Below are 25,716 nucleotides of genomic sequence, written 5' to 3' on the forward strand. Positions count from 1 at the left end.
TGAGAGTTTCCGTTTTAGACATTCAGAGCATTTTCCTTCTATTTTGGAGACACAGAGGAAATCTTCCTGGGTCTCTTGATGAAGACTTTCTTTTTTAAATTCACCTTGAAGAGATTAAATTGTTCTTGCAGATCTATCAGGGGCTGACTTAGGGTTTGTGCCATATTTGAGACACTTAAGGAAATAGCTGTGTGGAACACAGGTAAAGGGCTCAGGCACCCTCTGTTCATAAAGGTACTAGGATACGTTCTGTCACTGATTTCTGAAGATCCCTGCAGGGCAGCAGGGGCCTCTTGGATTCTCTGCTGTAGCAGTGTGGCCCCTGGGCAATAGTTACCCCTTCTGTATCTCTGGGACGTGTGTGGAATGAAGGTTATATTCCCTATATCCCAAGGTTGTTGTGAGGAGCATATGAAATAATAAACATGAACCTGATTTGAAAACAAAAATGTTCTAAATGCAAGGTCTTATTTGTATTCCTTCTATGATTCCACATGTGTCCAGTGGTACAAAAAACCAACATCGAATTTTTTAATTAATTAATTTTTTTAAGAGACAGGGCTTCACTCTGTCATCCAGCCTGGAGTACGGTGGCTCGATCATAGTTCACTGAAGCCTAAAACTCCTGGTTCAAGCGATCCTCCCACCTCAACCTCCTGAGTAGCTGGGACTACAGGTGTGCACCACCACATGCAGCTAATCTTTGTAATTTTTGTAGAGATGGGGTATCACTATGTTGCCCAGGCTGGTCTCAAATGATCCTCCCGTCTTGGCCTCCTACAGTGTTAGGATTACAGGCTTGAGTCATTGTGGCTGGCCAACATCGAATATTTTTGAATGTTAACTATTACGTGTTCAGCACTGCAGTGGGGATTATGGAAGCATTGCAGTGAAAGGCATGGTCCAGGCCTCAAGGAACTTACGGACCGGATAAGGACACTAATCCCCAGTGACTTAATCCTACAGCACACACCAGGCTTGAGTTCAGAGGCAAGAGCTTTAGGGGTTAGAGGAACTGGGAGCTTATGTTGGCTGGGCCAGGCTTAAATAGGCTGCAGGGGAGTGGCACAACTTCCAAGTATGGGAAAAACCAAGAGCAAGGACACCTGAGAGGAAATGATATGCTGGATATAAAAGGCATCAAGGGAAAATCATAGACCAGACCAGAAAGCATCGAAGAACAACAGGGAACAAGTTGGGATTCAAAGGGCCAGATGCTAGGGAAGTGGGAGGTGTCCCAAGAATCAGGCAGAGCTGAGTCCCCACAGAAAGAACATACCTACATAAGCCAGTCACTATCCGCCAGTACCCAGTGGTCTGCTCAGTGTATCTGGTAACCAGCAGATAATGTGGCCATAATGTGGCCAAATGAAAATCTACTTCCAAGTGTCTTGGAAACTATAAAGGGGAATATGAGTGTGGATTTTTCTAAAATATGCTTTTGTTAAATAAAGATAACTCAGACATAAAAGTATTCATTTCCTCTTGAATTTCTGAAGGCATTAATTATGGAAAATTATCTGGGGAAATGCATTCTTTTTTCATCCTAAATATCTTTATGGAAATAAACAGCATGGGGAAGGGAAGAGTAGGACTCATCTTAAATTTTGCAAAAATCTTTTCTGCAAAAAGATAGATAGTCGAATGTAAGGACCAGGCCTTTTAAAACACTTATTTTGGAGTTGGTTTTAAAAAAACCTTTCCCCAGTCTTTGAATGGCTGGTGCCAGGTTCATGCTAACTTTGCTCATAAATAGGTGCCATTGGTTTTAATGAAGCAGAAATTTGGCTAAGAATGGGGACTGTAAGGCAGATGGCTAACAGGACAATAATAATGAAAAATGCATATTTATGGCCTTCTATAAGCACAGATTATTGATTTAGTGCAGCTTAATGGATTCTACATTTTTCAAATTTTCTTCGGGTATCTTATAGAATTATTTTTCAATTCTTAAATGGGGTTAAAAAGCCTTTTCTCCCCAGGGTTTGTAATGCCTGTTAAATTGTCCCAAGATGACATGTATGTTTATATATAACATGTTTATATGTTTAGGCAAGTAGCAGTTAGGAGTTCTTAAAGCCTCTACATGCAAGGGAAGCCAGTGGGCAGGAAAGGAGCCATCAGTGAGGCCTGGGGAGTTGGCAATAAGAGCATATTGAAGGGTTATTTGGGCGCTGTCACAGTATCCATCAGTCTGATCAGCGGAGACTTTCTTCTGAGTGGGAAACTTACTTGTTGGCATAACCAATTCTCCAACAAACCTCAATTAAAGGCATTTTCTAGGTCAAATTGCATTCTATATGAGCCTACTACCTTCACCTAAATTTAGGACAAGACAGCTCCAACCAGCTCTGCCCCAGTAGAACAGAGGCATGTGGATAATGGGCAAGAGAAAACTCAGCAGGTGCCACAGAGCCACCCCACCATGGGAGACAGGAGGAGGTACCATCCCTGTGCAGAGCAGAAGGCGTCCTGGGAATATCCCTTTGGAGTCTGAGATGCTCAGCTCACTGCCATGTCACCAGACTTCCATCAGAGGGTCACCAAGTTCCTGGCCATACGAATAAAATCTGTGTGTCTAAGGTTGAAAACAACTTTGTCATGGGGTTGTAAGCATGGCTTTTTGAATTGGATGGGTTTAATTTAAATCAAGGGTGTCCCATCTTTTGGCCTCCCTGGGCCATATTGAAAGAAGAATTGTCTCGGGCCACACATAAAATACACTAACAATAACTGATGAGCTAAAAAGAAAAATCACAAAAAAATCTCATAATACTGTAATAAAGTTTACAAATTTGTGTTGGCCCACATTCAAAGCCATCCTGGGCCACATGCAGCCCATAGGCTGTGGGTTTGACAAGCTTGATTTAAGTAGAAGTTGGAATAACATGGGGTACTCTCTGGATGTTGGGGGTAAAAGCTACAATTTTATCTATTTGGATCCATTAGAATTTCCAGCAGGATCTGGGCATAAAAGCTGCAACTAAAAAAAAAAAATTGCTGTAGAGACAGGGTCTTGCTATGTTGCCCAGACTTGCGTTGAACTCCTGGCCTTAAGCAATCCTCCTACCTTGGCTTCCCAAATTGTTGGGATTACAAGTGTGAGCCACCGTGCCTGGGTGGGGGTCTTATTTTTTTCTCTGGAAAAAAAAATGTCCCCTTCCCCTTGCCTTTCTTAACAGGGTCTTGCTCTGTCACCCAGGCTGGAGTGCAGCTGCAGCTGCACGATCTTGGCTCACTGTAACCTCCACCTCCCACCTCAGCCTCCCCAGTAGCTGGCATTACAGGTGCGCACCACCACGTCTGACTAATTTTTGTATTTTCAGTAGAGACGGGGTTTCTCCATGTTGGACAGGCTGGTCACAAACTTCTGACCTCAAGTAATCCACCCACCTTGGCCTCCCAAAGTGCTGGGATTACACATGTGAGCCACCGTGCCTGGTGATGTTTTTCTTTAATAGCAAAATGTATCAGGAAAAGTTTGGAAAATGCAGAATACAAAACACGGAAAATACAGCTGAGAACCTTTATGAGAATTGCAGTCATCAAACCGTGAATCTCCGTTGCCCTATCTCTCCACGTCTCTTGCGTGCGTGTAGGTAGATAAATGGTGTCTAGGCTCGTGGGTTTGCATGCATAGATGGTCCTTCTGGGGTACTCTTAAGGGGATTTGGCTCCTCAGGTGCTCCTAGCTCCTAACCTCACCCTTCTGCATGTGTCCTGTTTCTGAGGATGGCCCTGAAGATGAGGGAGTCTTATTTTTGCATGAGCAGCAGTTTCAGGACCACAGAAACCAGGACTCCCTACAATGAAGAAGTTTGTTTCTTCCAGGGCTAGGCATTGTGGAGGTGATTTTTCAAATCTTAACACCATGCTATTATGACATCATTGAAACTGAGACAGGGTGAAGACATTTAAATGGAAATATTTATTTTCTTAAAAGTATAGCTTATTTTTCCCTCTCCAAGTTTGAGAAGGAATATTGGGAGGAAACGGGACAAAATGACACAGACATTTGGACATTCACTGCAAATCCTAGGGCATCGCTGCAAAGCATCCTGGGTCCAGTTCCAGTTTAGGAAACCTCACAGCCTTTTTTCCAGTCGGACAGGTCTCTGCCCTCACAGTGTTTCTTCCAGCCTTGCCTGAGGATGAGAGGGACGCAGGAGCAGCAAAAAGAAGCATGACAATCCAAATCGTGTTAGTTTCAAAGTCTACAGAAATTAACCAAAATCACCAGCGGAACCCTGAGTTGGGTTTCATTTGCTTCTGAGATTCAAGGGTGCTGTCATTTTGCCTTGTTCAGACTTTTCTCTCCTGGTTTTCTCCTAGCCATTGTTAGCTTCAGCAACAAGCAATCGACTTTTTTAAGGATGGGTCATTTCATTACATACCCACATCTCTGAAAATTTGGGTTCTCTGAATGGGTGGCCGGCTGGCAATGTTCACTAGGACACAGCAGCAGGGAATGCAAGGTCCAAGACTCAATCCTGGGGACGCTTTCTGCTGAGTTACCATGACACAGACCTGCTCACTTTCCTCTTGCTGCTGCTCATTCTCTTTCCCTGCAAAATGTTGCTGTAACCCTCAAAATTTTATCCAAATCTAGAGCAAATTCAAGCTTTTTTTTTTTTCCTCTGTTGAATTGACTCAACTGACCCTTTCCAAGTCACTTTAGAAAATACCTTTCTCCATTGTTTGGAATATGTTCATATGAAAAGCAATTGCAAATTATCTTAACCCAATCCCATCTCTCCTCTCCCCTTCTATGTACTACCATGTTCACTGCACATCTGCACACCAATGGAGAATTTATACAAGGTCTCATTCCATTCGTTGGACCATTCTGTGTGGGTGAGTTTGTCAATTCCACTATAACTGTGATAAATACACACACTAGGTTTTGCCCATGACAGCCCAAGTCTCCCAAGGAAACACTCTTACCAATAGTTCATTCCCTGTGTCTCTTTAACAATTTTCTTGGCACAGATAATCGCATCTGTGAGGTCATCAGTGATCAAGTCTGTAAGAGAGAAGACATCAGGCGAGACTTTGTTGTTGGAGAGGGACCTGAACTCAACTTTACTTCACTTTTCTCAGTCTTTTTAGATCAAGAGGGTTGGAAGAACTATGATTTTGCCTGCAAAGCCACAATCTCATTTTTGTTAAACTTCTTCAAAAAGAACTTTTTTTGTTGTTTTAAAACCATTTTCATCTTGTGCTACCTGAAGTTTCAGAGGAAGAGCCCAGTCTTGAAGGGTTTTTAGAAATGTGTTTAGAGAAGATGCCATGCAAGAATGTTTTTTATGTCCGAAAGAAATACGTGCAAGTCAAATGTGGTGGCTCAGACCTGCAATCCCAGCACTTTGGGAGGCCAAGGTAGGAGGATCACTTGAGGCCAGGGGTTTGAGTCCAGCCTGGGTAACATAGCAAGATCCCATCTCTACAAGAAGTAAAAAATTAGCCAGGTGTGATGGTACACACCTCTAGTCCCAACTACTTGGGAGTCTGAAGTGTGAGGCTCACTTGAGCCCAGGAGGTTGAAGCTGCAGTGAGTCGTGTTCACACCACTGCTCTCCAGCCTGGGCAACAGAGTGAGACTCTGTCTTAAGAAAAAAAAGAAACGGTACATAAGACAGGATAGCACAGTGTTTTCTCTATTTGGGTTAGTTTGACATATAAGATCTCTTTAGAGGTAAATATTAAACTTTTGTATATTGTCATTTCAATTTGTGCCTTAAAATTTTTTATCCAGGGATTTTTTGGTTTTGGTTTTGTTTTTTTTTTTGAGACTGAGTCTTATTCTGTCACCCAGGCTGGAGTGTAGTGGCACAGTCTCGGCTCACTGCAGCCTCTGCCTCCTGGCTTCAAGCAATTCTCCTGCCACAGACTCCCCAGTAGCTGGAATTACAGGTGTGTGCCACCATGCTGGGCTAATTTTTGTATTTTTACTGGAGATGGGGTTTCACCATGTTGGCCAGGCTAGTCTCGAACTCTGACATCAAGTGATCCACCCACCTCGGCCTCCCAAAGTGCTGGGATTACAGGCGTGAGCCACCACGCCCGGCCTAGGGTGTTTTTCATATGCAGAAAGTTTTAAGTCAAACACATCTATCTCTATCTTTATTGCTTTCTTCTTTTTTGAAACAGGATCTCACTCTGTCACCCAGGCTGGAGTGCAGTGGCACAATTATAGCTCACTGCAGTCTCAACCTCCTGAGCTTAAGTGATCCTCCCACCTCAGCCTCTCAAGTAGCTGGGACTACAGGCATGCGCCACCATGCCCAGCCATTTTTATTATTTGTATTTTTTATAGAGAGAAAGTTTCACTATGTTGGCCAGGCTGGTCTTGAACTCTGGGGCTCAAGAGATCCTCCTACCTTGGCTCCCAAAGTGCTGGGATTATAGCCAGCACTGTGCCCGGCCGTTTATTACATTTTCTATTGCTTCAGACATAACACATCTTTTGATTGAAATGTATTATTTGATATCTGCATTCTTTCCTGCTTGCCTGAAAAGTGGCCTCAGAATCCTTCTCAACACAAACATGACAGAAAAAGGCAAATAAATTTTGAAAGTCCATCACTTCTGTTGCAATTTGGGCATCACTTCTGTTGCAATTTGGGTCTCCAGCAACAGATACTGAGATGGGTTTGGGGTGCTATTCCTCAGGGATCCACACCTATGCAAGGAATGGGATTGGGGGGAAGCAGGATGGGCAGACGGAGATGTCCATTTGTGATGCAGACCCAGCAATTCCTCGGGCAACCCAGCCATGAGTTCCTGAGTGAGCACTGCCCATTGGAGTGGCCAAAGACGGGCCCACATGCCAGGTCCGCATGCCTCTACCTCACACGTCACTGGGTGTGGGCCACCCCGAAAGGGAACAACCTGCACCTGAGGCCGATCCTGAAGCAGGTGGCAGGTACTGTCTGCTCATCACACAACTGCAGCAGGGACGACAGCACGTCTTCCCTCTGGAAGGCTCATCTCCATGACCACCACAACCACCAACCAAGGACAAAAATACTCAAACCACTTGATCTCATTTCTGCTTGTCAATTACACAAAGGTTTTTTTGTTTTGTTTTGTTTTGTTTTTTGAGAATTGGGTAATGCTTGATATTGACAAGGGCACAGAGAGGCAAGTTCTCTGGATACTTGCCGGTGGGAGTATAATGGATTCAACGTCTCAGGAAACCAACATGGCAGCATGTGTTTAGAGCCTTAAAGAGGTTTTTATCCTTTTACCTAATAATTTATCTCTCTAGATCTATCCTAAGGAAACAGTCATAATGCTAGATAAATATTTCTTTACAAAGGGTTTACTATAGCTTTATTTACAAGAGTTAAAATGAAAAAATCTAATTGTCTCATAATCAGTGATATTCAAATTAATCATAATACCTTCATTTAATAAAATAAAGAGCCATTTAAATTATGTTTTCCCAGGATGTTTTATAACATGGGGGAAATACTCCCAATGCAATGTTAAGTTCCCAATATCGTAAATATATCCATTGAGAGCTGTATTGGTTAATGCCAATATGGCAGGCATTACTTACATGTGACAATTTACATTTAAATTATATTTGTTGACAGATGAATGGATAAAAATATGTTTATATAGAGAGTGGAATATTATTCAGTCATGGAAAAGAAGGAAATGCTGACATTTGAAGCAGTATGAATGAACTGAAGGACATCGTGCTCAGTGAAGGAAGGGAGACCCAGAAAGACAAATACCACATGATTTCACTCATACGCAAAATCTATGCAAGTTGAACTCATAAAAGCAGAGAGTAGAGCAGTGGCTGGTGAGGAAAATGGGGAGATGCTGATGGAAGGGTCCAAACTTTCAGTTATAAGGTAAGGATGGTTTGGGGATCTAATGTACAATATGGTGACCATAGTTAATTATACGGTACTGCTTACTTGAAATTTGCTGAGAGTAGCTAGGCACGGTGGCTCATGTCTGTAACCCCAGCACTTTGGGAGGCCGAGGAGGGTGGTTCACTTGAGGTCAGGAGTTTGAGACCAACCTGGCCAGCATGGTGAAGCCCGTCTCTACTAAAAATACAAAAATTAGCCAGGTGTGGTGGCACACACCTGTATTCTCAGCTACTCAAGAGGCAGAGGTAGGAGAATTACTTGAATCTGGGAGGCAAAAGTTGAAATTGAACCACCGCACTCCAGGTTGGGTGACAAAGCCAGAGTGTTTCTCTCTCTCTCTCTCTCTCTCTCTCTCACACACACACACACATACACACACACACACACGCGGTAACTATGTGAGGTGACAGATTTGTTAAACTTGATTGTAATAATCATTTCACAATATATACAAAAATCAAATTATCATGTTATTTACTTTATATACATACTATTTTGATTTGTCAATTATACCTCACTAAAGCTGGGAAAATAAAAAAACTATGAATTTTAATTAATTAACATCAAACATAATTAAAACTTTAGTTCCTTATTTGTTCTAGCTACATTTCAGATACTTTATAGCCACCCATGGCTAGTGGTTCTCATGTTTGACAGCACAGATGGAAGACATTTTCGTCATCATGGAAAGTTCTATTAGACAGCACTGGTTTAGAAAAAAAAGATAGTCATTAGTTCACTAATACTTTAAAAAGGATTGGCTCTTAACTGTGAGATCACCTATACTCTTAAGTCTTAGCTGCATATTTTCTAAAATTTGTTTACAGTAGAAATGCACTATTTTTGATACCAGAAAAAAAATTTTTTTAAATGTTAGCATAAAATGTTGCATTTCAATAGAGCATTGTAATACCAGATTATTTTGTTAACTCTGTTGAAAGTGGAATTTTCCCTCGAGCATGCTATTTCCCCAAGTTGCTAATTTTGTGGCTTTCTCAGTTCGGCTTAACTAGAATATAAAGGTAGTGATAGATTTCTTTTAAGCAAATGTATTCTGAATGTGACTTAATTTTTATTTAAAACAAAATTCTATTAACCAGGAGAAAAACTAACAAAATATATCATCTGTAAGAGCTAGCAATTGAAACAACATATGCAAATTCGCTAGCATTTGGTTTACAGTTCTACAGTGAAAATGAAAGCTATATCAGCTTATAAAAGTCTCTTGCCTATTTTCTCAAGATATAAATATTTCGGATAATAGTAGCTATTACTACTAGTTTACACTTTATAGAAATCTTACTGTATGTCAGGCACATGTTAAATCTCTTCACGCAAAATCTCCATCCGTCCTCTGAACAACCATTTCTGTGGGTACTATTTGATCCCCATAAACTGAGGTCACACACCCAGTTAATGAGCCTGTATTCTGATAGAGGGCTTAAATTCTGTTTTCCTCTGATCTCTTCTTCTAACAGAGGCCACTTAAGCAGATTCTTGCTCATAAATCACTACATGCTAATAAAGTTGATAATTAAAATATACTTGATTAATTTTTCATGTAATTATCTATGAGGTTATCCAAATTTAAGCATTTGGTACCTGATACATGTTCAGATTACTTAGAGACACTTTATTTCGGGTGCGTAAGCGCTTGATAAATGCTGAGACCCTGTGGTTTGTATTTGGAAGTGGTCTAGCATATTTTCTGGGAGATGTGGGTTTGGGGCTGTCTCTAGAGGTTGGAGGGACACAGATTATATAATACATAGTGAGGAGGAAGCAGATCACATTGTTCTGGGATTGGAGGTCATCCCAGGCATGTACAGAAAGAGCACATTTTGTGCTGGGGGCAGGGCAGTTTGTGGCAATGCCCCATAAGGATTTCTGGGAGGGTCGGGCCATGCAGGACCAGGAAGCAGACACCGAGTACAGTTGTTTGTACCCTTCTGTTTTGTTAGAACATTTTGTTGCACAACTGGGATGTTTTGAAAGTTGGACTTGACTGAATTTGCTTAGGAAAATACGTTAGGGAAAGTAGGGGCTGGGAAATCAAGAGCTCCCTCCCGCCCCCCAGCCCTGAGCACTGAGCTGTCGTTACAAGAAATAGCCACAGAAGGGCAGCAGAGGGGCAGAAATGAGTTAAGATGGCCCTTTTTAAACGAGGACTCGTGCCAATAATTGTTTCTGCTCAATTTACTTTAAATAGACAATTCTGTCCAGTCAAACATGAATAAAGAAAGGGTTATGTTGAACAGCAAAGAATCGTTTATTCTTCCACATCCAACAGAAAACAGCAACAATCTACACAAAAAGAGCTTCAGTCCTATTTTCAGTTTTGTTAGTTCTACCTCAAAGTATCTGTGTCTCTCCTCAGCATCCTCCTGCCTCCCAAGTGAAATCTAGCAGCCACCACGCCCTCGATGTTCATCTCTTTCCCCTGTGAGGTGACGAAGGCCAATTCAGATACCAGGGTGATGAGAAATAAGATTAATATAAGTGCACTAGACTAGATAGAGAGTCAGTAATCTTTTTTTTTTTTCCTCAAATGCTCTTATTTTAATGACATCTGTGCTGTTGGGGGAAAATACTGTCATCACATCAGGCGTTTTGTATACTGTGTGCATGTATATGTGTAGGTATATGAATGTATGTGCTTATGTATGCTTTGTATATACGAATATAGCATCAATTTTCTGTCCAAATAGTTTGGGGAAAGTAGGCAGGAATTTTAGGAATACAATTTGGAATGAGAGTGAGGAGATTGTCTAGCTTCAGAAAATGGGCACGGGCTGGGTGCAGTGGCTCACGCTTGTAATCCCAACACTTTGGGAGGTCAAGACGGGAGGATTGCTTGAGCCCAGGAGTTCGAGACCAGCTTGGGCAACATGGCAAGACCTTGTCTCTATTAAAAGAAAAGAAGAAGAAGAAGAAAATGAGCATGAAGTGTATCTATACTGTACATGCATATAACGTCACGTACCTTGTAAACATACCCTAATGCTCACTTTTTTTCAGGTTCCCATGATAAATGTCCCTACTTCTGTAATATGTGGGACAGAATGACATTGTTCTAATAAAAGCCTCTCTGGCCTGAGGCTAAGGGAGGCCTGCCATGGAGGGCGGTTAGTATATAAAACCAACATCTTGCTTTCTATTTTAAGGCTATCCTCAAAAATCCCATGCTCTTCACGATAAGAAAACATATATGAGTGTCCTTTTACCTCTGACCGTGAACCATCCAACACTTTAATTTCTTAGAATCTAAGATTGTCTTGCAGATAGACCCTTGCCCCAGACTTCCTTAATTGGAATGAAACTGAACAATATTAAATTAGTAATCTGCATTTAAAGTCAAACATGACCATGATGGAGTCACAGATTTCTCTTCCCACTGTAAACAACTAGAAAACTAGACAAAATAAATGAAAAATTGTTTTCAGACATTGGACAGCTGGCAATGCAGGATCATGGTCTTTGAGAGAGAGAAAAACACAGTGAACCCTGTGATTGCCATGACTTTCTGCCCAGAGGAGCTCTGCAGACCAGGGAGGTAGAACCAGGCAGGGGATGGCCATCTCAGAGGAGGAGACAGACATCAGACGCCAAGGCAGCTCAGATTTTGTGAAGAATACCTGGGAGGCAGGAGCTACCCAGAAGAAGAGCAGCAGAAATCTGCAAAGGGATTCCACCCAGTCGTTGACTGAAGGCCAAACTGGGTATGCATAGGTACAATTCCACAGGGCTAGGCAGAGAACTATCCCTGGGAGCGGGACAATTACAGACCTCACTCGGGACTGGAAGACATTTGATTTCTGACTAGCCAAGGGAATAGACCTTGCTGAATTCTCAGCACATTCAAAAGAGACACTGGATGCGTAGTCACGCCTTGGTAGTGGGACTAAACTAGCCCTGCCGTAAAGACTACTCCAGAACTTCACTAACAAAGTTTAAGAACAAGTCTTAAAAGGGTTAAGCCAATCAGAGTAAACTTAACTGGTTGGCAAAAGAAATTCAACACTCCTTAAAAGAAGGCAGTATAATCTAGACACTCAACAATGTTGCATATGAGGCAGGATAGGTAGGCAAGGAAGCAACCATGTCCTCGGGAACGGCAACTGTGGTGATTGTCCAGTCAATACAGTAAGCCTCAGCATTCACACTGTAGGCCAGGTCATTCAAACAAAGCTATCTCCAGAAGGGAATTTCCCCTGTAGGGAACATGCGCATTTTGACTTTACCTGTCCTCATACTGACCCTTTGCTCATTATAATAATAAAAAACACACTCCTGAGTGGAGATTTAAGATGCTAATGACACATGCAACATGTGAGCAACCATGTACAGCTGCTATGCAAATGCACCAAGAGGACCGCCCAGAACATGCTTACTAGCAACACCTCTTTCCACCTGTTTATGAATAATCATGGAAGACTCCCATAAAGGAAGCATCCCTCGCACCAGCCTTTGCTGTCTCATCCTTATGAGCAGCCTGCCCTGAAGTCTCTCTCATGATGTGCTGTCTATTCTGCACCTTTCTTTCTTTTTTATTTTTTTATTATACTTTAAGTTCTAGGGTACATGTGCACAGCCTAACTTTCAAAATATTCTTTTTCTTTTTCAATAAATTAGTCTATGCTACATCTTGTGTGTCACTTGTTGAAATTATTTTAAACTAAGAAGACAAGACTCAAGGACTCACAACAGCCATCAACACATACACTGTGTATGTATTCAATAAAAAATAAGTCCTTGTGCAGAGGCAGGGAAATGTGACACATAGTAGGAGAAAGATCAGTCAAGGGCAAGACCCAGAAATGACAGTCGGTTCCATAGCAGATAAGAAATTTAAATCACTTCTTATAAACATGCTTATGTACATCAAAGACTTCAAGAAAAACATGAATAAAATGAAATGAAAGACACAAAAGTTTGTCTAACACCAAATGAAAAACACAGCATCTGAAAAGAAACATCTAATCAAGAAGCTTAATAGATTAGCATTAAAAAAAAAAAGTAACCGTGAACTTGAAGACATAACAATGGAAACTACTGAAAATAAAACACAGGGAGGGAAAAAGGCTAAAAACATGAAAAGCCATGGTGATAAATGGGACAGCATCAGCAATCTAACATATGTGCCATTAGAATCCTTGAAGGAGAAGAGTATTAGAAGAAAGAATGACTGAAATGTTTCCAAATGTAATGAAAATTATAAACTTAGGGATACAAAATGTTAATGAATACCAAGTAAGATAAACACAAATATCACACATAATCAAATTGCTGAAAATGAGTGATAGAGAGAAAATCTTAAAAATTCCTAGAGAAAAAAGACATATTACATACAGGGGACAAAGATAAGAAAATCATTGGTTTCTCATCATACACAAGGAAGGCAAGCCAGAGGGCAATGGAATATCTTTAACAATTTGAAGCTGAGCGTGATGACTCACAGCTGTAATCCCAGCACTTTGGGAAGCTGAGGATGAGCCCAGTAGTCTGAGACCAGCCTGGGCAACATGGCAAGACCCCATGTATTAGTCCATTTTCATGCTGCTGATAAAGACATACCTGACACTGGCCAATTTACAAAAGAAAGAGGTTTAATGGACTTACAGTTCCACATGGCTGGGGAGGCCTCACAATTGTGGCAGTAGGCAAGGAGGAGCAAGTCACGTCTTACATAGATGGCAGCAGGCAAAAAGAGAGCTTGAGCAGGGAAACCCCTGTTTTTAAAACCATCAGATCTTGTGAGACTCATTCACTATCAAGAGAACAGTGCAGGAAAGACCCGCCCCCATAATTCAATCACCTCCCACCAGGTTCCTCCCACAACACATGGGAATTATGGGAGTTACAATTCAAGATGAGATTTGGGTGGGGACACAGTCAAACTGTATCACCCATCTCTACAAAAAATAAAATAAAAATCAGCCAGGCATAATGGCATGTTCCTGTGGTCCCAGCTACTCAGGAGGCTAAGGTGGGAGGATTGCTTGAGCCCAGAAAGTCAAGGCTGCAGTGAACTGTGATCATGCTACTGCACTCCAGCCTGGGCAACAGAGCAAGACCCTGTCTCAAAACAGCAACAACCTGAGAGAAGAACAACTGTCACCCCAGAATTTTATATTTAAAGTAAATGTTCCTCAAAATCAAAATAAAATGGAGATATTTTCAGACAAACAGAAGCAGAGAGAATGCTTGCTAATAGACCTCTAGTCTAAAAAAACCAAAACCAAAACCAAAAAGAAGTTAAAGAAAGTTCTTTCAGCTGAAAGAAAGTGATATCAATTAACTACTTCCCCAAATAAATCCACCAAAGGAATGAAGAGTGTTGGAAATAGTAAATATATAATAAATATTATAGAATCTTTTCATCATTTAAAATTTATTTAAAAGACAGTTGTTTAAAGCAAAGATAGTATAAATGGATTGTGAGGTATATAAATATAGAAGAAAAATGCATGACAACACGGCACAAAGGATGGAATGAATACTGTTAAGGAACTCATATGTTCTATATGAAGTGGTGTGTTATTTGAGGGTAGAATGTAATAAGATAATGATGCCTATTGGAAACCCTAGAGTAACTACTAAAAACAAAACAGAGATTATAGCTAACAAACCAGTGGAGGAAATGAAAGAGAATAATAAAAAATATTTTTTAAAAAATCAAAAGAAGGCTGAAAAAATGGAACCAAGAATAGATGGCATAAACAGAAAATAGAATAGCAAGATGGGATTTAAAACTAACCATATCAATAATCACATTAAACGTAAATGATCTAATCAAGGTTCCACAAAGTATGTCCCACAGGCCAACCTCTTGTTTCTGTAAATAAAGCCTTAATACAGCCAGTCCCATTCATTTACATACTTTCTATGGCTGTGTTCACACTCTGTCATGGTTGAGTAGTTGCAATCAAAACCATACGGCCTGAAAAGCCTAAAATATTTACCATTTGGCCCTTTAGGCAAATATTTGCTGACCTATGGTTTAATCACTCCTACTGAAAAGCAGTAATTACCAGAATGGATATAAAAGCAACACATAACTATATGCTATCTATAAAAAATTCACTTTAAATATAAAGACACAGACGGGTTAAAAGTAAAAGGATGGAAAGAAAGATATTATGCAAAGACTTCCCCAAAGAAAGTGAGAGTGGGCTATATTGCTATCAGATAAAGTAGATTTCTGGATGAGAAATAGTACCAGAGTTAAGGAGAAACATGGACTCCAGTGATAAAATGGTCAATTCGCCACGAAGACATAACAGTCCTCAATGAATATGTGCCTAATAACAAAGCTTCAAAAATGGACAAGACTGAAAGGAGAAATAGACAAAACTAAAATGATAATTGCAAATTTCAATATGTATCTCTCACTATATGATAGTTCTAGTAAGACCTATCTAATAAGTTCTAAGTAAGAAAATCAGAAAGGAAATAACAGTCATTTATAGAACATCTACCCACCAAATGTAAAATAAACATATTTTTTTCAAATGCACATTCACCATAAGACACATTCGCAGTGCTGTAAAAAAAAAGGTTAAAGACATATTAGAGGTTTGAAACCATGTAGACCAGGGATCCTCAACCCCCAAACCATAGATGGATACCAGTCCATTGTCTGTTAGGAACCAAGTTGCACAGCAGGAGGTGAGTGGCAGGCAAGTGAGCTAAGCTTCATCTGTATTTACAGCCACTTACCACTGGTTGCATTACCACCTGAGCTTCACCTCCTGTTGGATCAGTGGTCGCATTAGATTCTCATAGGAGCGCGAACCCTATTGTGAACTGAGCATGTGAGGGATCTAGGTTGCACGGTCCTTATGAGAACCTAATGCCTGATGATCTGCCACTGTCTTTCATCATCCCCAGATGGGACTGTCCAGTTGCAGGAAAATAAGCTTAGGGCTCCCAATGATTGTACATTGTGGTGAGTTGTATAATTAATTCTTACATATTACAATGTAATAATAATAGAAATAAAGTGGACAATAAATGTAATGTGCTTGAATCATCCTGAAACCATCCTCCTCCCTCTGGTTCATGGAAAATTTGTCTTCTGCAAACTGGTCCCTGATGCCAGAAAGGTTGGGGACTGCTGATATAGACCATATTCTCTGACCGTAATGAGGATTGAGGTGTAACTAGAAATCTATAATAAAAGCTCATCCTGGGATCATCCTTCACAATCAGGCTGGGCATTCCTCTTGCCTTTCTCCCTTATTGAGTCCCTTGTTTCCTGAACCATGTCTTCCTCTTTATTGTTTTAGTTTATCCTTTTGGTGCAGCATGTTTTCCTATAGTTTTGTGAGAGATGGTGCATGGGAGCTGAGCTGAATATGTCATCTTTGTCCTGACGGATCCGCTCTCTATCCTTCTCTATCCTGCTTTGTGCACTGAGAGGCTGACGCACACAGTTGCCGTCAATGGTCTCCCATGTCCTCTGACTTCTGAAGGGGTTTAAATAAGAGTAGGCATCAGCAGGGAAGGGACAGAGGAAGGACACTGAGGTTGGGATATACGTATAATATCTTCCAGCTTTCTTTCTGTGAGGTCACTTAGCACAAGTCACATCCCTTGAAAGAAGGTCTCAGATCCTAGAAGGTTGTCCTCTCCCCGCAGACCCTTTGTACCTCGGTGCTGGTCATAGTTCTCTTTCCAATCCTCACTGGGGAAGGGAGTGATAATAGCCTGTGATTCTAATCCCTTACTTCACTATTGCTGTGTTTTTTCTATGATTTGATCAGATTTTTGTAAGTAGAGTCTTTATTAATATTCTCCTCCAATTACTCAGTTTCTGTTTGTTCTGTCTTCCAGCCAGGATTCTTTACGATACAGGAGGTAAAAAATTTAACAACTTGGTTCTCTGAAAATGTACGCATTATATGCTGAAAATGTATTGATAATTTGGTAGCACAGAATTTTATATTGGAAATGGTTTTTCCTCAGAATTTTGAAGACTTTTTCCATTTTCTTCTAGCTTCCAGTGTTGTAGTTGAGAAGTCTGATGTCACTCTGATGCTTGATTTTTTTGTATGGAACTTTTTTTCAAATGGAAGCCTGTTGCATATTCTGTTTTTCTATAGTGTTCTGAAATTGCATGAGGATATTCCTAAGTGTGAGTGTACAATAATCAATTGTACAGTAGTTTCTCTTTATCCAAGGGGGATACATTCCAAGACTCCCAGCAGATTTCTGAAATGATGAATGGTACCAAATTCTATATATACTATGTTTTTTAAGTCAGATAACTGAGACAGCTACTAAGTAACTAATGGGCACATAGTGTGTCCAGTGTGGATATGCTGGACAAAGAAATAATTTATATCCAGTATGAGACAAAGCAGAATGGTGCAAGATTTCATCACACTATTCAGAATGGTATGCAATTTAAAAATTATGAATTATTTTTGGAATTTTCCATTTAGTACTTTTGAGTCACAGTTGACCATGAGTAACTGAAACTATGGAAAGCAAAACTACAGACAAGGGGTGACTGCTCTACTGGTCATGTGATGAACCTTACAAATTGAAATCACATGCTCTTTAGTTCTGGAAATGTTTTTTAAAGGTTGCGTCCTATATATTGTTTCTCTTCTCTCCTGGTAAAACGTATTTTTTATATCCATTTATTTTATCATTCTTCTTCATCCTATTTCCCTCTAACCTCTTTTTTTCATTCTGCTTTTAGAGAGATTTCTTCAATGTTATCTTCTTACTACTTTATTGAGTTTTCCATTTCTGTCATCATATTGTTAATTTTCAAAGGCTCTTTATTTGGTTCTCTGAATGTTTCCTTTTTCTTTTCTTTCTTTTTTTTCAAAAAAGGCATCTTGCTTTGTTTCGTCCAAGCATCCTCTCTTATCTATCTGAAGATATTAATGATAGTTTTCTGAATTTGAAGTTTCATTTCCTTGCATAAACTCTGCTTTCAAAAAGTTTTATGTGTTTGGTTTTTGCCTCATTTTTTTTCATATCACTGCCACTTCTCTGAAGTCTGGTGATCCTTGGCTCTCTGCAACTATTTAAGAGAGGGGCACTAAAAGCTGGCAGAGCCCTTTGCTCAGAGGTAGGGATTTTCAACTGTGGATCTCACTGTAGGGAGGTTTGACCAGTTTTGTTCACTGGAGAGTCCCACTCAGAATCATTAGTCATTTCCTTTCAATTTGGCCAGATCCCTAGAAGAAAATCTTTTCATCTAGAGAGTGTGGCCTGGCTGCCATCACTGTGGGGTCTGAGTGGAGAAGGTGGTTGAAACTATAGAAACTATAACTTAATCTCCCGTGTCTGTGGAATGGAGCTCTCACCCTCAAAGGTTGTTGAGGTCTCTCAGTTGAGAGGTTTTCTACTTTACTCATCTAGAGGAAAACATCCCAGTATTCTGGCAGGGTGAGTGAGGGGCAGTCAGTAGGTGAATGCCTCAGGAAGGGACTGGATGTTTTAACTACTCCTTAAGAGAACTTTAAATGTATCTTCTTGTTTGTAATCTGCCTTCATTCCAACTTCCAGAAGTAGCTAATGCGACTGATTTCAGAGCTGTTTGTTATTGTTGTTGTTGGTTCTATGTTTGCTTCTCCGCTTTCTCACTGCTGGTTTAGGATTCAGATTTCTTTAATCACTAAGTTAGTCACCACTTGCCTCCTGCTTTCCAGCTTCTAAGTGTTTTAGTATTGTTTCCTCTTCCATTTATCTTGTATATGTGGATTTGTCTTTTTATCTTATTGATTCTCAAATCACTTTAGTATTAATTTAGTAGGACACCAAGAGGGAAGAGAGGGGTATTGGGTTTCTGTTGCTGCCCTAAAAATTACCACAAACTTAGTGGCTTAAACACTGCAAAATTTCCCTACAGTTCCGATGGCTGGAAGAGTGCCAGGGGATTCACAGGGCTGAAGTCACGGTGCTGACAAGTCTGTTTTCCTTTCTGGAGACTATGTGGGAAGATCCATTTCCTTGCTCACTTGAGTTTTGGCAGAGTTCAGTTCCTTGTGGGTGTCAGACTGAGATCCCTGTTGCTTGCAGATTGTCACCTGAGGGCCATTCCCAACTTCTAGGGACCACTCATACCCCTTGACTCATGGCCCTTTACTCCATCTTCACAGCCAGCAATGATGGGTTGAGTCCCTCTCACACTTTGAATCTCTCCTCCTTCTTCTGTCATTGGAGCTCTCTCTGACCACAGCTGGGCAAGATTCTCTGCTTTTAAAGACTCATGAGATTAGATTGGCTCCACCCACATTGTCCAGGATAATCTCCCCTGCCTGAGCTCAGATCCTTCCTCACATCTGCAAAGTTCCTTTTGCCTTGTAAGGTAACAGAGTGAGAGATTTCAGAGATTAGAGAGTGGACATTTGGAAGTTGGAGGCTCAGCCCACCATGGGAGGTAAATGCACACATTTAATCCTCATATTTAACTGAAAGACTCCATTGGTGAGCTATTAGGGAATGCTAATAAGATTGATTGGGACAAGGAAGGGTTCAAAAGTCATGCCTATGGGAAAGTGAATATACTGAATGTTTTAGCTCAGAAGATAAGAAACCAGAGATGAGAGTTACTTACAAATCATTTGCATACAGTTAATAAGTTTTTTTGTGTAACATAAAGCAAACTTGTTTTGAATAAACCCAGAAGGAAAAACTAGGATTGATATAGAAGGCTAGAAGGAGATAGATTTTGGCCTAACAAAGGAATGTTCTAAATTAAGGGCTGACCAACAATTGGGAGATCTATCTCAGGAGGTAGTGATCATTCTTTACCAATGTTAGGGTAGGGACACTATACTAGGTAAGTTCACATATTATTCAGTCGTGCAAACATTCAAACCCATATACTGATTATCTTGTACAATAGTTCCCCCTTGTCTGCTGTTTCAGTTTCCAAGTTTTCATTTACACTCAGCAGTGGTTGGTTATTTTTATTAATATAACATATTTTGAGAGTGAGAGAGAAGGTGCTCACCTACTTTTATTACAGTGCATTGTTATAATTATCCCATTATTATTGATTGTCAATAACATCTTACTGTGCCTAATTTATAACTTACACTTTGTCATTGGTATCTAGGTACAGGAAAAATCATAGTATGTACAGGGTTAGGTATTATCCGCAGTTTCAGGCATCGACTGAGGGTCTTGGGAGGTATCCCCCTTCAATAAGGGGAGACTCCTGGATGTGGCAAAGAGAAGTTAAAGCAGTTTATTTTCTGCTCTGAAAGAATTTGCAATAGAATATTTTATGACTCTCTCACTTCACTCTTGTTCCTCATTCTCTCCTTTTATTCAATAAACATTTATTGAGCTCTTGCAATGGCCAGGCACCATTCTAGGCATTGAGGATACATCAGCAAATGAAACAGAACTCTCTGCCCTCAAGGAACTTACACTCTAGAGGGAGCACAGAGAAGATGCCTTTGACTGAGCTCTGCCCTCTGCCTATTCAGCATCTCTTGCATCAGTCTTCTCCATGTCACCAACCATGACCATCATTCAGTCTTTTTGTGGCACTTAGCTCAATAACTGCAGTGACACTTAAATGGTCTCTGCTTTAATCCATCCCACACCCTGCTTGCAGACTGATGTTGCTGAAGCAATGCTTAGTTAACTGACCTCTCTTGGTTTCCTGTTGCAGGCAGAAATCAGTGAAAGCCTCTTAGATTGGGTTTTTCACACTCAGGTGGTCGTTAGCCTCTCCACCTGCCTTTCCTGGGATTCCCCTTCATGTCACTTTGTTACAGAAAAAACAAGCCTCGCCCTACTCTCTGTTCATGCCCCACACCTTCCCACAGGCACCTCTTTGCTTTTGCTGTTCCCCTGACCTGGGATAACTTTTCTCTATCTCTACCCAAATCTTCCCTGTCTTCTGAGTCTCAGGTCAAGTATCACTGTGTTTACAGAATTTTCTATAATTTTCTTTTTTTCATTTACTTTTTGTTTTTTGAGAATAAGTCTTGTTCTGTCACCCAGGCTGGAGTGCAATGGTGCAATCTCGGCTCACTGCAACCTCCACCTCCCGAGTTCAAGCAATTCTCCTGCTTCAGTGTCCCAAGTAGCTGGGATTACAGGCACCCACCACCATGCCCAGCTAATTTCTGTATTATTTAGTAGAGATGGGGTTTCACCATGTTGGTCAGGCTGGTCTTGAACTCCTGATCTCAGGTGATCCACCTGCCTCGGCCTCCCAAAGTGCCGGAATTACAGGGATGAGCCACTGTGCCCAGTTCCATGGTTTTCTTAATACCATTGCTTTCCTCTGAAGCCCATGGCACTCAGTGCACTCCTCCTTACATGATATAACTTCATGTAAGCACATATTCTCTTTTCTTGTCATGTCACATGAAAGTTTGGTAAAGCAGAATTCATGTCTGATGTATTTTGTTATCCTCAATGCTGTGCTCATATGTATTTCTGGAATGACTAAAGTAGAAGACGTGAAAGTAAATTCTAGTTTAATTTCTAATGTTTAAGACATGTGGCTAGCTAAATATAGTGTCCCAGACCTATAACTCTAGCACTCTGAGAGGCCGAGGCAGGAGAATCTCCTTAGGCCAAGAGTTCAAGACCAGCCCAGGTGGGACCCCATAACGAGACTCTGTAGCCAGACTCTGTCTCTACAAAAAAAATTACAAAATAGCTGGGTGTATGCCTGTAGTTCTAGCTACCTGGGGGAGGGAGGATTGCTTGGGGCCTGGAGGTCAAGACTGCAATGAGCTATGATCACATCACTGCATTCCAGCCTAGGCAACAGAGTGAGACACTGTCAAAAAAAAAAAAAAAAGAAAAGAGAAGAAAAGAAAAGGAAAAAGAGAAGAAAGAAACTTGAAGTGTATTCATCTTATTCTGCACAAAGGAGTACAAACGGCATCCTCTGAGTGAATTGCTTATGGAAAGCAGCTGGCAGGCAGCTTCCTTTTTCTTACTGAAGACATCAAATATCTCTAATATGAAAGGGCAGTAAGGTCATCTGTCCATCCCCCTGCTATAGTGGAAGGCTTCATAAAACTGCCCTACAAGGAATAAGTCATCTTTGGACAAATCACCCGCAGGATCCTGAGTGTCACCTTGGAAACTGTTGCATAATTTACCAATCTGGAACAGACCTATTTGCAAGCCTGAATTCCAAATTTTAGTTGAAGCAAAACGTGGTTGGTGATCCCACTGTTGGCTTTCTCGTCTAGTCCTGAGGATGGCATCGCTGAAAGTCAGAGCCTCACCTGAGCAGGCGACGTGGCAGTGGTTGTTTTCCCGCAGCTTTCCATGTCTGCACCACGTGAAGCTGTTGATCTGGAAGATGCCGTAGTCGATGCTGCCGTCATCCAGGACCCTCTGGGCCGTGGTGTTGTAGCCGCTCTCGTAATACGCCATGCAGATCCCTGGAGGGGCAAAGCCAGAAATGTCAGCAAAGGAAGTGCATTGTTCGCTCTAAGCCTGGTCTGAGGGTGAGTTTCCTTATCCCTGTTACCTGACTGTTTCCTCCCAATACACCTTGAGGTGGGGCGGGGTGGGCATGCAACCAGGGGGCACATGAGGAGCATATCTGGGACTAGGATGGCGCACCTGAAGCTGCACACCCAGTCAGCGGCTGAACCTAATCTAGAACAAAAGTCAGGTCTCCCCACTCCCCACAATGCCAGCAGAGGTGGTGTTATTTTCCCCTTCCCTGGCTGGTGTCATAAGGGCAGGACTCCAGGAATAAGGAAATGAGGGGCCGGGGAGGAAGGAGAGGAGACCCAGAGAGCCACAGTTAGGCCAGCAGCCACCCCTGGGTGCGGTGAGGGCGGAGCATGGTTAGCTGGGAAGACACAGCAGGGAGTGTGGCCAGGACTTCAACATCTCAGGGGAGAGGCCAAGGTCAGAGAGAGGAGGAAAGAAAGAATCTCACAGTTTCCAAGGCTGAAGCCCCCGTAGTTGTCCAGGCCAGCCCTCGAGAATATTTTTGCCAGTTTGCAACGAGTGTAGATTTTGGACTCAGCGCCTGTGACCAGGCAGCCAATGAGGGTCAGAATACCCGCAGCCTTCATCCTCAAAGCCTGCTGGAGACAGAACCTGCCAAAGAGCGGAGACCGAGTCAGATGATCTTGATTCGGGAACTTTGAAATCCAGCGGCGGTGACTGCGCACAGCCCTGCCTAGATGCTGCCTGTCACTTTGGTCATTCAGAGCCACCATCAGGAAAAACCGGCCACTCTACAGTCCAGGGAAGGAAAGCGACTGAAGGCTGTTTCCTTAGTGCTTTTCCATACAGTAACTTTCAAGTCAATGCTGTGTTCTCAGGGTTAGGCAAGTGAAAAAATTAACCCTCCAGGTGAAACCCACAGGGGGCATTTTCAGGATTTCTATTTTAATTCTATGAATAAAGAATAGAATACAAGGGTGAAACATTCCCTATACTGCTGACCCTTGAACAACATAGGTTTGAACTGCGTGGGTCCATTTATACCTGAATTTTCTTCTGCCTCTGCCACCCTTGAGACAGCAAGACCAACCCCTCCTCTTCCTCCTCCACCTCAGCCTGGTCAGTGTGAAGACAACCAGGATGAAGGCCTTTATAATGATCCACTTCCACTTAACAAATAGTAAATACATCTTGTCTTCCTTACGATTTTCTTAATAACATTTCATTTCTCCAGCTTACTTTATTGTAAGAATCCAGTATAGAAGACATAGAACATACAAAATATGTGTTTATTGGCATTTATGTTATCAATAAGGCTTCCAGTCAGCAGTAGGCTATGAAGCCGTTAAGTTTCTGGGGAGTAAAAAGTTACATGCAGATTTTCAACTGAGCAGGCGTTGGCATCCCTGACCCCTACATTTGTTCAAGGGTCAACTGGATGTGTAGAAACAGACACCCCATTTCACCCAGAGATGATGCCTGTGTGGAAAACTTTAAGATTTATTGTTCAGGGTTTATCGAAGGGTGAAGATTAAGCACCTACTCTTTCATTTTCTTTCTTGATTCAGTTCTAAATGTGGGAGTGTTGCTTCCAAAGTATCAGTGTTTTTTTTTTTTTTTTTTTTTTTTTTTGAGATGGTGTCTCTTGCTCCGTCACCCAGGCTGGAGTGCAGTGGTGCCATCTTGGCTCACTGCAAACTCTCCCTCCCAGGTTCAAGTGATTCTCCTGCCTCAGCCTCCTGAGTAGCTGGGATTACAAGTGTATGCCACCTCGCTTGGCTAATTTTTGTACTTTTAATACAGATGAGGTTTCATATTGTTGGTCAGGCTGGTCTCGATCTCCTGACCTCGTGATCTGCCCACCTTGGGCTCCCAAAGTGCTGGGATAACATGTGAGCCACCATGCTCAGCCCAAAGTACCAGTGTTTTATCTTAGATGGCAAATGCATTGCTTTGCTAGGCTTCACCACCAGTGCTCTGGGGGGCCTCCTAAAAGTCTGGCACCTGACTCGGGAGCAAGAGGGATAGATGACGATGGCTCACGAAAGGAGGAAAGCACCTGGGGGAGGAGAGGGGCAATAAAGAGACTCCCGCGGAATCATCTGAAATGGGAGTAGGATCAAAAGAGCTGTCTCCTGCTGCCTACTGATTTTCCACAATCTCCTCCCCTCTTGAAATAATGTCTTCCCCAAATACAGCAGCCTTGCTGGGATGGGGTGAAGTGAAATTTCTGACACCTGCTCAGGATCCTGAACTTGATGTTCATACATATGTTCATCCCGTGTCATTTTCTGCACTTGCCTAGAAACTTCTTCAGTCATTAGTTTCTCTCCCTGGGGCTGCATTGAAAGGCTAGGCCCAAAACAGGGCTAAGTAGTCATCAGCAAGGCCACCGCACCAAGTAACAAGCAGGGCTTTAAGGTAACTAAGCCATAAGGTAAGGAACTGCATTGCATGAGGGGCATGTACATTACAAACATGAATAGCAAGGGTGGGCAAACCAGGCCCGCTTTTGTATGTAAACTTTGATTGCAACATAGCTACACCCATTTGGTAATATATCATTAGTGGCTGATTTCCAACTACAGTGGCAGAGTTGAGTAATTGTGTTAGAGGCTGCATAGACCACAAAGCTTAACATATTATTATCTGGCCCTTTTCAGAGAAAGCATGCCAGTCCGTGGTGTACAGCATTGTGTTAAGCTGTGAGGGACAGACAAACGAAGTTTAAGATGCAGAGCTAAGACCAGGCATGGTGGGTGATACCTGTAATCTAAGCACTTTGGGAGGCTGAGGCAGGCAGATTGCTTGAAACCAGGAGTTTGAGACCAGCCTGGCCAACAAAGGTAGACTCTGTCTCTACAAAATATACAAAAATTAGCCAGGCATGGTAGTGTGCACCTGTGGTCCTAGCTACTTGGGAGGCTGAGGTGAAAGGATCACTTGAGGCTGGGAGGTTGAGGCTATAATGAACCATGATTGTGACACTGCACTCCAGCCTGGGCAGCAGAATGAGAGACTCTGTCTAAAAAAAAAAAAAAAAAAAAAAAAAAAAAAAAAGATGCAGAGCATGCAAATAAAGTTGGTTTCCATCCCCTACCTTAGAATTTTACTGATTTCAAACAAGTCAAAAGAAAACCTGCAGCATTTATAGCCCCAAGCATCATGTTCCACATCCTTCAAGAACCTGCCATTGCTGGTTCTCAGGGACAGGTGGCTTCATAAGAGTAATTCAGGTCTTACTGAAAAGGCAGATTCCCGGTGCCTGTCCCAGAGGCCGATTTCTCAGGTGAGCCTGCGGAAGAAACACTGCTCCACTTACTCAGTCAGTGACTGGCAGCTTAGGTGAGCGTCCTGTATCCCCTGAAGACATGTCTGATTCTCACAAGGCGCAAGTAATCCTTTCCTAGCTCAA

General features: G+C 41.8%; 1 protein-coding gene across 1 annotated transcript; it reads right to left on the reverse strand.

Annotated features, from left to right (window-relative positions):
• Positions 1 to 3,905: 3,905 nt before the first annotated feature.
• On the reverse strand, positions 3,906 to 25,716 carry LOC108521729 (lysozyme-like protein 1). Its single transcript, XM_017861691.1, has 5 exons — positions 25,624 to 25,716; positions 22,789 to 22,952; positions 22,121 to 22,279; positions 4,945 to 5,023; positions 3,906 to 4,145 (listed from the first exon to the last, which is right to left on the reverse strand). The coding sequence occupies exons 2-5, from the start codon at positions 22,925 to 22,927 to the stop codon at positions 4,076 to 4,078; spliced, it is 447 nt and encodes a 148-aa protein (XP_017717180.1). The 5' UTR covers positions 22,928 to 22,952; positions 25,624 to 25,716; the 3' UTR covers positions 3,906 to 4,075.

This window comes from Rhinopithecus bieti, unplaced genomic scaffold (assembly GCF_001698545.2).
Source record: "Rhinopithecus bieti isolate Rb0 unplaced genomic scaffold, ASM169854v2 scaffold_58095, whole genome shotgun sequence".
NCBI classification, from domain to species: Eukaryota; Metazoa; Chordata; class Mammalia; order Primates; family Cercopithecidae; genus Rhinopithecus; species Rhinopithecus bieti.

What these genes read in the sequence shown, in the direction of transcription:
- LOC108521729 (XM_017861691.1), bottom strand. Translation starts at nt 22,927, where the DNA reads ATGAAGGCTGCGGGTATTCTGACCCTCATTGGCTGCCTGGTCACAGGC. An exon ending in GGGCTTCAGCCTTGGAAACT is followed by an intron (nt 22,280 to 22,788) that starts GTGAGATTCTTT and finishes TTGCCCCTCCAG; the next exon opens with GGATCTGCATGGCGTATTAC. An exon ending in ACACAGGGAATGAACTATTG is followed by an intron (nt 4,146 to 4,944) that starts GTAAGAGTGTTT and finishes TCTCATCCTCAG; the next exon opens with GCAAGGCTGGAAGAAACACT.